General features: G+C 46.8%; 1 protein-coding gene and 1 long non-coding RNA gene across 6 annotated transcripts; one reads left to right on the forward strand and one right to left on the reverse strand.

Moving 5' to 3' along the window:
• Positions 1–656: 656 nt before the first annotated feature.
• LOC136518009 (ATP-dependent 6-phosphofructokinase 6-like) lies at positions 657–2862 on the forward strand. The gene is made up of 4 exons (XM_066511662.1): positions 657–1011; positions 1117–1163; positions 1258–2380; positions 2487–2862. Exons 1-4 carry the CDS (start codon positions 796–798, stop codon positions 2706–2708), a joined length of 1608 nt encoding a protein of 535 aa, XP_066367759.1. The 5' UTR covers positions 657–795; the 3' UTR covers positions 2709–2862.
• Positions 2863–3078: 216 nt separating this feature from the next.
• Positions 3079–6749, reverse strand: LOC136518759 (uncharacterized). 5 transcript variants are annotated; one of them, XR_010774603.1, is made up of 8 exons: positions 6390–6749; positions 5986–6289; positions 5680–5873; positions 5345–5478; positions 4716–5126; positions 3960–4067; positions 3779–3870; positions 3079–3351 (listed from the first exon to the last, which is right to left on the reverse strand). It is a non-coding gene; the product is annotated as an uncharacterized lncRNA (long non-coding RNA). The 5 variants fall into 5 exon arrangements; XR_010774602.1 differs by adding an exon at positions 4181–4298 and having other exon boundaries at positions 5986–6749; XR_010774601.1 differs by adding an exon at positions 4158–4298 and having other exon boundaries at positions 5986–6749.
• Between the last annotated feature and the right edge of the window lie 4417 nt (positions 6750–11166).

An 11166-nucleotide genomic window follows, 5' to 3' on the forward strand; every position in this document is an offset into this window, starting at 1 on the left:
GTGGAACTGTCCATATTGAAATAATGATCACCCTAAAGATTTTCAAGAACATTTTTTATATATTTTTTTTATTAGATGTACACGTTATATAGGATTCGTGTAATGCCGCGGTTGGCATTAAATCATTGATAAACAAATGGTCTATTTGTCTAATTCTCAAAATTATTTCACAAAGAATATGAAGTGTTCAATAATCTATCTAATTTTTCCAACTAATGTTGTGAATGGCCCTAAAATACCTTCTCTTATAAAGATAAATAAACAGATCATAAGATAGGTAGGAAATACCATTAGTAAAGTATGATTAAGGTAACTCTACAATGGTAAGCTAGAATAAGCATCAATCGAATCTGCCAAATCATTTCACAAAGAAGTTTGAAACGTCCAGTTTTTTCTTTTATATATAAAAATAAAAAATAAATAAAGAACAAACAACGGGAGAAAAAGGCGTGAGCTGAGAACCCGAGGGCTGAAACCCACGCGCTCTCCAACTCCGATACCGAAAACGCCGACTCCTCTGTTTTGTCCTGCACGCGGTCGCCGCAACGCAAACAGCTCTTCGTCCTGCCACCGCCCGGACGCCCCGGCTTCGGCTATATAAACCCTGCACCCGATTTCCCGCCTTCTCACAGCAATCCCAAGTCTCATCAGGAGTAAATACAAGAATTAGTAGCACTCCTCGCTCTCCCCATCAATTCCGGCGAATTCAGTCGTCGGACAGCGCCCCTCGTCCAATCGATAGGTCAGTCCGCCGATCAACAGTCCCGAGTTTGCTTGCTTGCTTGACTGCGACCGATGGAGACCGCCACCGTCGTTGTCGCTCCGGCTCCGGTGGCCATCACCCAGCCACCGCAGCACAAGCTTATGGAATCGAAGCCTTCCTTTGCCGCCATGGCGAAACCGTCACCGGCGAGGAAGGCCAAGCCGGCCAAGAAGAAGCTCGCCGGCGGCTGTGGCGGGTACGTCCTTGAGGACGTCCCGCACCTCACTGACTACCTTCCCGAGCTCAAGGTGAGTCCCAAGTTAATTCATCTAATCATCTTTCTTGACAAAGATTGCTTTAGTTAATCAGATGGATTGCTTTAGCTCATGTTCTTGATTCTTGTTCATGTGCAGAGCTACCCGAATCCCCTGCAAGACCACCCTGCCTACTCTGTTGTCAAGTAAGCAATCCGACGAATTATTGTTCTACCGTCTTCGATTTCTTGTTTCTTGTTGAAATAAATTAAACAAATCCGGCTTGCTCCGACCGCGCAGGCAGTACTTCGTGAACCCGGACGACACGGTGGCGAAGAAGATCGTGGTGCACAAGAGCAGCGCCCGCGGGACGCACTTCCGGCGCGCCGGCCCGCGTCAGCGCGTCTACTTCCAGCCGGACGAGGTGACGGCGGCGATCGTCACCTGCGGCGGCCTCTGCCCTGGCCTCAACACCGTGATCCGCGAGCTCGTGTGCGGCCTCCACGACATGTACGGCGTGACCAGCATCTACGGCATCGAGGGCGGGTACAAGGGGTTCTACGCGCGCAACACGGTGGAGCTGACGCCGCGCTCCGTGAACGATATCCACAAGCGCGGCGGCACGGTGCTGGGCACCTCCCGCGGCGGGCAGGACACGGCCAAGATCGTGGACAGCATCCAGGACCGCGGCGTGAACCAGGTGTACATCATCGGCGGCGACGGCACGCAGAAGGGCGCGGCGTCCATCCACGAGGAGGTGCAGCGGCGCGGCCTCAAGTGCGCCGTGGTGGGCGTGCCCAAGACCATCGACAACGACATCGCCGTCATCGACAAGTCGTTCGGCTTCGACACCGCCGTGGAGGAGGCGCAGCGCGCCATCAACGCCGCGCACGTCGAGGCCGAGAGCGCCGAGAACGGCATCGGGGTCGTCAAGCTCATGGGCCGCAACAGCGGCTTCATCGCCATGTACGCCACGCTCGCCAGCCGCGACGTCGACTGCTGCCTTATCCCGGAGTCGCCCTTCTACCTCGACGGCAAGGGCGGCCTGCTCGAGTTCGTGGAGAAGCGCCTCCGCGACAACGGCCACATGGTCATCGTTGTGGCCGAGGGCGCTGGCCAGGACCTCATCGCCAAGAGCATGAACTTCGCCGACACCCACGACGCCTCCGGCAACAAGGTGCTCCTCGACGTCGGGCTCTGGCTCTCCCATAAGATTAAGGAGCATTTCAAGAAGAAGCCCAGCTTCCCCATCACCCTCAAGTACATCGACCCGACGTACATGATCCGCGCCGTGCCGTCCAACGCCTCCGACAACGTCTACTGCACGCTGCTGGCGCACAGCGCCCTGCACGGCGCCATGGCCGGGTACACCGGCTTCACCGTAGCGCCGGTCAACGGCAGGCACGCCTACATCCCCTTCTACGTAAGCCCCCTCAAATCCAAGTAGCTTTTTTTCACCATGAAATTTCTACTCTCCCTGCAGTAGTGAACTGACCTTGTCTGTCCGGCCATTGAATTGAATCTTGCAGAGGATCACCGAGAAGCAGAACAAGGTGGTGATCACGGACCGGATGTGGGCGCGGGTGCTGTGCTCGACGAACCAGCCGTGCTTCCTGACGCACGAGGACGTCGAGGGGGCGGCGCTGGACGAGGAGGAGCCGCACATACCACTCGTCGAGGGCGAGAACGCCTTGGTCAGGAACCCGTCCATGTGCAGCGGCAATGGCCACCTCTGCAGTGGCGCAGCCTGAAGGCGCAGGGACAATTCGTTCAGATGTTTATGCAAATTGCAAAACTAAGGGTCCAAATGTGGTTGTGATGTAGGATTTCTTGGTAGCTTCCTTTTGTTCATTCTTTGGATGATGTTGTAAGATGTCTACCAAGTATTGGCAAGAGGAGAATAACTTTTTCTGCGCTGAATCTATCCAGCAGCCTTGCTTCAACTTATCAGGCAGGAAAAATGCTCTGGTTTGTTTTTCACGCTACTATCTTCCCGCATAATCTGCAGCATTGTGACGGCTTGGTGACAGTGCTCACTTGCACAACAGAACTTGACACAATTTATCGGCAAAACAGAGCATCGAACATAAAACAAAACAAAAAATCCATGTAATTCTGCCAATACTGTATTCTAGTTTCGATCCTCCATATAGCTGTATAATTCATTGTATTTACAGTTTAGTATACCAAAAAAATGAAGCAACTCTACAAATTTTACAAGCACCTTGACATAGTTTTGCTGGGTATTTTCAACAAATGAAATTCATCCTATCGATTCCATCAAAAGCCATTATCTGTTTCTTCCGCCAAATCCAGCAGCAAAAAAGGAGCAGTTTATTTCACGGAACATTCAACTCTTAGCAAAAGTAGAATGTTGACCAAACGATGTAGAGCCTGAGAAAAGATAAGCAAGACATTAGCAAAAATACAGGAAACAAAATATTGTAATTTTTTGCACAACTAGGTCAATGCCCGTGCGTTGCTACGGGTTTAAAAATCCATGACAAGTACATATACACTTAGACCATTTTAACATGATGGTAGTCACATGAACGAAGCATAATAAAAATGCTTACATGTTGTTATCTGGAAGTTAATAATCAGAGGTGTAAAAAGAATTGAAGATATGACCAACTGTGTAACATTGACAAACTACTTGTTTGCATTAAGTTGAGCTGTAGGTACAAGTAACATTTATAAAAACTAAAATACCAGAAAAAACAATACATTTACATCAATTGCTCTAAGTATCTGTGCAAAACTAAAAAGCTTGAAAGAATGGGCAACTAAAACCCAGTAAGACAAGATTCTTTCAACTTACAATTCCATCCAATGTGATGGAACTATCCTTCAGGAGAGCATTAAGCCTAGTTGTATCAATCTTATCAAAGATATCTTATCCTAACTTGTTTCCTACAAGACCAGAAGTGAAAGTTTAGGGAAGATATAGAAGAGATTTAAAAACAAAGGAAACAAAGAAGAGAATTATGTGAGAGAGATACCCGCACAGAAACCCTTATAAATTGCCTTGTACACAAGCTCTTCGATCTATATGGTGTTCGGCATCAGGCTCTGTAGTGCCTTAATCTCTCGTTGATCTTGCTCCTTCTCTGCGCCCAAAAGCCAAAACACACCAACCAACTAAGAAATCAGAGCATGGCAAGAGGAACACTTGAGATTCTGAGAAACGTTAGCAGCACCAGCATAATATTGGATATCTCACTTCTGAACACCTTAATCACGTGTTATGTATCTATTCCCGTGTTAAGTAACCATGTTTGAAAGTCCATACTGACTTGGTGTCTAATCTCATCATCCTCCTATGTCCAAAAACTGAAGAGCTGAACAATTCAGAAAGGATTTAGTGATGACTGGCATGCTCACTGAGTCTCTGGTTAATTAATTGACATTAGCCCTGGTTGGTCCCCAAGGAGCTCGACAACAGAAAGAACTGGCCAACTGACACACAAATCCATGGTAGACAGACATGCTATCTGTGGAAAGAGATTAAATCTCTAAAATTTCATGCTTACATGTCATCAATGAGGGCATTGCAATTTATGAACCACAAATTACATTGCAGAAACAGACCAATTATATTTTTCCCTTTTTTATGGGATTACACGTTATATTTTAACTACAAGTATGAGATGAGTTCAATGGATTCATTACAACAGATCAGTATGCTCTGCAATTTGCAGAGAACAAACCAAACGAATGGACATCGAGGGATTCCAATGGAAGGCGATGGCACATACCTGGTGCACGTGGTTTCCAGGGCTCAATGGTGCCTACAGCGGCTCCGGTCAATTTGGGGAGGGCAGCACGGACCCCTGGCTCCCCGCCTCCGGCCCGTCGTTGTCAATCTGAGCGAAGAGCTAGAAAACACAGCAGATAGTAGCACCCAAACTTAGAAAACCAACTGGTCTGCAGCAAAAACTGACCTCTTGCAGAACAACAGTATCATGATGGCCGCCCATAATAATTTGTATCTGCTTTTTCAATCACAAAATGATCACCATAGATAGACAAATAAATGGTTCGAGCAAGGGAATCAATGTAAATGAGAACATGATTGAAAATTATTATGCGAACAAATAAATTCCATTTGCCAGTGCCACCTCCAATATCCATGTTCCTCCATGCCTAAAATTTGGACAATTTGTACCCTGTGAAGATTCATGGCCAGTTATCTGCATGCCCACCTTGTATTTTGGGGTTAAATCAAACAAGCATGGGGCTTTAGTGTAATATGAGGTGAAGCAAAGACATGGAAATCAATATCCACAATATCTCAAAAAAAAAAGCAGATTTCACTTAGCTAAACTCAACAAATGACTAAGTGAATATCAATTTCAAATCCAGCTTATGACAGAACTTTTCGTACCTGGATTGTAGCTTTCAAACCATAAGCTTTGACAACAACCGTGATATTTGCTTTTGCAGCCCATTCAAGTTTTCAGGAAGGATGCCCTCCAAGGATTTTGAACCGTATTCCACAAGTGGGTGAACCTTGAGATCCTGACAGACAAGTAGGGATAAATAAAGAACATCATTCCCATAACTCCTTATATTATCAGTGCTGGTGAAAAAAAAAGATGGTGTGCAAAATTCAGCATATTAAACCAAATCCTTGCAGGTATTACTCAAATCAGACTTCAAAAAAGTCAAGGGCTATATATTTGTCCAGATCTGCATTTCATTCATAAAATAGCACTTAACTGGGTGCTGCATAAACAGGCATCGTCAATTGTCATTGTAAGCACCTTCCTTTTTTATGTTCTTCCTCTCAATATGGCGGTAGGAATTTAAGTCTGCATCATGTAAGGCAGTTTCTTGTAAGATGTTTCTGAAGGCACATAATTTCCATCTCGGCCTTGGAAATCGGGCAATATGTATGAGCCTCAACACTTAGCCTACAAAATAGTGGACAAAGGCATGTCAGCGTACCCATGAAAACATTAATGCTGTTTCAGACATTCTACTCAAGACATACACAATCAAACAGTTACTACTAACAACTACTACCTAAATCAGGCAAAGTTGCTTTAGCATAGGGTGGGTGACGTGACGAAGGCAACCAACGCTCTCAGTAGGCAACGAGTGTTCAGACCTGCTAAACAGCCAGGAAAAATATCACTGAGCTTTCATGCCTTTTCTTGACCGTCGACGATCTTCATGCTCGTGGTCTCTAGCATGTCCATCCCCGGGTCTGACCGGGGCCTTGGTAGATCTTTCCGGTCTACGACCATGGACGTCTGGAGGAGTCGCCTTGGTAGATCTTCCCGGTCTACAGCCATGGACGTCAGGAGGAGCTACAAGCTTTATTGGCCTGTTGACCACCTCACAGTGACAGGAAGAGAGGGAGCCACGACGGTTAGGCTCCATTATTGGGAAACCAGCGACGAGACACGAACTGCATCCCTGCTCACCAATGCCCTTCATGTGAGGAGCTCCCGTCGCCACCTCCGGGGAAGATCTCGCTGCGGCACAGCTCACCCACACCCATGGCGGCATGGAGTAGGACAAGGCGGGGCAGGCAACGCGCCGGCTGTGTGTGGCGGCGGTGGCACACTGGCACATCGTTGGGGCGGCGGCGGCGCAGAGCAGGGCAGGGCGGGGCAGCGCCGCGGGAGGCGGACGCGGCCCCACGGGGCGAAGGCGAGGAGCAGCGGCGGTGCGGCGACAGAGCGGGGAGGGGACGGCAGGAGGGCCTCTGCGATGGCGGCGGCATGGGCGCATGGAGATGGGGGACGTGCGCGTGGCCGCGTGGGAGGTTGGGAGCGGTTGCGTTTTTTTTTTCTTTTTTTTAACGAAGTTGCGGTTTTTCTTTTCAGGGAGGAGGAGATGAACGCGGGCGTAGGAGGGAGCGCGATTAGCGCGGGGCGGGGGATTAGCGTGGAGGGGGGCGATTAGTTTAGGGGTGACGATGACATTTGGAGATTATGAACAAGTGCCTAGGTGGCATAGAAATATAGTGATGAACATAGATATATGTGTGACACTATTGATGAAAAAAGAGGAAAATTCACCTGCGGTCCACGAAGTTGGCACGAGGTGTCACTTAGTTCCTCGAACTTTCAAAGTAATATCTGTAGATCCCTAAAGTTGACAGAGGGTGTCATCCAGGTCCCAAACTTTCAAAGTGATCACCGCAGGTCCCTAAATTTGGCAGAGGGTGTCATCCAGGTCCCAAATACTGTAGCGATTCGGCACAGAATTTTAAAAAAAGAAATCTAAATTTTGGTAATGTAGCTACATTCTGCAGAAAATTCTAAAAATTGTATCTTTTTAATACGATCTCGCACGAAGATGATTTTTATATAAAAGTTGTAGCTCTCGACGGGATCTACAACTTTCTAGTTTTGAGTTTTTTAATTTGAGATCGCTAATACACTAAAAAAATTAAATAAATTTTCAGCAGTATATTAATCGCGTACGAACGCTTGTCGCCTTGAAAAAAAAACATATCTTTCTTTTATGCTATCAAATGGAGATACTTTTTATATGAATGATGTAGCGCTCGATGAGATCTACAACATTCTAATTTTGAGTTTTTTAATTTGAAGTCTTTAAGATGTTCAAAAAAATTTAAAATGCAAAACCACTATACATGAACTGAAATCAGCATTTTAACTTTTTTAGCATCTTACCGACATTAAATTAAAAACTCATAATTAGAAAGTTGTAGGTTTCATCGAGCGCTACAATTTTTATATAGAAATTATCTCTATCAGATGACATATAAAGAAGATTTGTTTTTTTTCAAGGCGACCAGCGTTCGTACGCGATTAATATACTGCTAAAAATTTATTTAATTTTTTTAGTGTATTAGCGACCTCAAATTAAAAAACTCAAAACTAGAAAGTTGTAGATCCCATCGAGAGCTACAACTTTTATATAAAAATCATCTTCGTGCGAGATCGTATTAAAATGGTACAATTTTTAGAATTTTCTGCAGAATGTAGCTACATTATCAAAATTTAGATTTTTTTTAAAAAATTCTGTGCGGAATTGCTACAGTATTTGAGACCTGGATGACACCATTTGCCAAGTTTAGGGACCTGCGGTGATCACTTCGAAAGTTTGGGACCTGGATGACACCCTCTGCCAAGTTTAGGGACCTCCGATGATCACTTTGAAAGTTTTGGACCTAGATGATACCCTCTGCCAACTTTAGGGACTTACAGATATCACTTTAAAAGTTCGGGGACCTAAGTGACACCTTGTGCCAACTTCGTGGACCGCTGGTGAATTTTCCTCTGAAAAAAAAAGCAACGGGGTAAAGTTTAGTCCAAGTGATCCTCTACTGTGACCGTTGCTTTTTTAAAGACAACTCAAATTGAAAGAGTGTCCCAAAGGAAAACAAAAGCATATCGCTATTTAGCTATTCTCACAAGGTGAAAGTCGCATATTTAGGGTGAAATTGAAAGTGCGACAGATCCACATGATGTCCCCTTTGAATTGATGATTCTCCTATGGAAAGTTCATCATCTTTGCCAAGCAGGCCTTTGTTATGGTGTCACAACGGATAATCCCACCAATGTAGACCACGAATATAACGAGCCAAATATGATTATTTCCATAAAGAAAAGGTAATGACTTAATTATGGTCATCCGTTTTATTGTCGCCCCGCATGACCACTCCCTCCCCACGCCCGCGTCTTCCGCCTCCCCTCCCTCCTCCTCTCCCCCCTCCCTCCCTCCTTCCCTAGCAACCTCCTCCCGACAGTCACTACTGCGCCCGATGAGCTCCTCCCTGTGCGCCGCCGCCCACCGCCTCCCCGTGACCGCGCCGAGCTCCTCCCCCCACCGCGCTGAGCTCCTTCCCCCACACAACGCCGACCATGGCGGATCAGGCAGATCTAGCGGCGACCATGGCGGATCCGGTGAGCTGTAGGCCTCCTCCTCCTTCGATCTCTGATCTAGGGTTCTAGCCAGCTCTCCATATCATCTCCCTCAACTCCGGTGGGCTTAGAAGAAAAGGTTTGGGGGGAGGAAGGCCGGCTAGGCGATGGGGATGGTAGGAGGGCGGTTAGGGGCCCTAGCGGCGGTGGAGGCGGTCGGGCGGGGGCGTTTTGGCGAGGGTGACCTCAACGAGGGGGAAGGTGGCTGCCGCGGGCGCACTAGGGCTTGGCTGGAGCCACTACTAGGAATATCTACTGACGGACATCTTTCGTCATTGAAGGAGCGAAATTCGTCATAATTTCAATTTTATGATGAAAAACGGTTCGTCATAGAAGTCGCGTCATTCTTGATATTCTATGACGATTTTAGAAATTCATCATAGATGTGAATAGATCTATGACGGAAACTGAACATCATAGAACTACTTTGGCATACGTGGCAGGGGGGCACCCACGCTAGCGGTTTCTTCCGTTGGACATGCTTTCCACGTGTACCTACTATAGCCAGTTGCATTGGAGATGGTTTGGGCACGTGTCACCTTGTTATTGGACAACGTGGCTATCTCTGGTTCTTGCATGTTTCAAGTTCTTAATGGACCATGCATCGGGCCCCTGTTGTTCCACATGTCTGTTTTCTATTGGCACACGTATCATGTTGTGGTTGGGCCATGTTGAAAGCTCTAGTTTGGTTTTGGTGAATTGATGAAACCTTAAGTGCTAACCTAGTTTATCAAATGATCATGAGATAAGTAGCACATTCCAAGTGGTGAAGCAAATGAAGATCACGACATGATGATGGTGATGCCATGGTGATGATCAAGTGCTTGGACATGAAAAGAAGAAAGAGAAAAACAAAAAGCTCAAGGCAAAGGTATAAATGGTAGGAGCTATTTTGTTTTGGTGATCAAGATACTTAGAGAGTGCGATCATATTTAGGTTCGATAGCTGTACTATTAAGAGGAGCGAAACTCGTATCGAAATTATCAAAGTGCCACTAGATGCTCTAACTCATTGCATATGCATTTAGGATCTAGTGGAGTGCTAACACACTTGAAAATGTTTGTGAAAATATGCTAACACATGTGCACAAGGTGATACAGTTGGTGGTTGGCACATTTGAGCAAGGGTTAGGAACTTCACCGGTGGAGTATCCGCCCGTATAGTGCGGACAGTCCGATAGTGCCACTGGTGCCCTAGACAGAAAAGATGGAGGTCACTATAAGTGACTGGACGCTGGTCTCTGAAGGACCGGCGCGTCCGGTAGGAAGTAGCAAAAAAAAGCGCAGCGTCGGTCATCGATCGGACGTTGGCGCTGAAATGATCGGACACTGGCTGTCTGTGTCCGGTCACACTGACATGGTTGTGCATAGAGGAGTCGCCGAGTGACCGGACACTAGGTGTGTCCGGTCAAGCATGACCGGACGCGTTTGGTCATGAAAAGTCGTCTTTGGATGCTTACTAGAAGCGTCCGGTCACTTTGAGCTACAGCGTCCGATCATCACTTGACCGTTGAGATCAGGCGATCAACATTTGAAGAGAGGGGACACGTGGCATGCATCGCGTGAACGAACACTGAGGTCCAGTGTCCGGTCGATATGACCGGAGCATCCGATCACCCCGTGTTGTGCAAGTGAAGGGGTTCAACGACTCTATTTCATGGGGGCTTCTATTTAAGCCCCATGGCCGGCTCAAGCTCACTCTCTTGGCCATTTGTATTGACATAGCAATCTTGTGAGCTTAGCCAAAGCCCTCCCACTCATCTCCATCATTGATTCATCATCATTATGAGATTGGGAGAGAATCTAAGTGTATTGCTTGAGTGTTTGCATCTAGAGGCACTTGGTGTTCGTGTTTCGCTGCGGGATTCGCTTGTTACTCTTGGTGGTTGCCGCCACCTAGATGGCTTGGAGCAGCGAGGATCATCGAGCGGAGGGTGGTGATTGTCTTCGGCTCCTATCGTGGTGATTGTGAGGGGTTCTTGACCTTTCCCCGGCAAAGAGCCAAAAGGTACTCTAGTGGATTGCTCGTGGCTTTTGTGATCCTCATCTTATGTTGGTTGTGTGGCACCCTATTGAGGGTTTGGCGTGTGATGCCAATTAGCGCATGAACCTCTAAGTGAGTGAATCGCCACAAAGAGGAGTAGCTTACCGGCAAGCAAGTGAACCTCGATAAAAAATCATTGTGTTCATCATTTGATTCCGAGGTGATTGGTCTTCATTGTTATTAATTCTTGTGATTGATTGGCTCCTTCCTCGACACGACGGTATAACCTTCTTGCTCACTCTCATTACATTACCGCAAA

The sequence above is a fragment of the Miscanthus floridulus genome, chromosome 17 (assembly GCF_019320115.1).
Source record: "Miscanthus floridulus cultivar M001 chromosome 17, ASM1932011v1, whole genome shotgun sequence".
Lineage (NCBI taxonomy): Eukaryota > Viridiplantae > Streptophyta > Magnoliopsida > Poales > Poaceae > Miscanthus > Miscanthus floridulus.

Bases quoted from the DNA above. Each gene is read 5' to 3' on its own strand.
- LOC136518009 (XM_066511662.1), top strand. From the start codon at position 796: ATGGAGACCGCCACCGTCGTTGTCGCTCCGGCTCCGGTGGCCATCACC. The intron at 1,164-1,257 runs GTAAGCAATCCG...CCGACCGCGCAG, and splicing joins CCTGCCTACTCTGTTGTCAA to GCAGTACTTCGTGAACCCGG. The intron at 2,381-2,486 runs GTAAGCCCCCTC...TGAATCTTGCAG, and splicing joins ACGCCTACATCCCCTTCTAC to AGGATCACCGAGAAGCAGAA.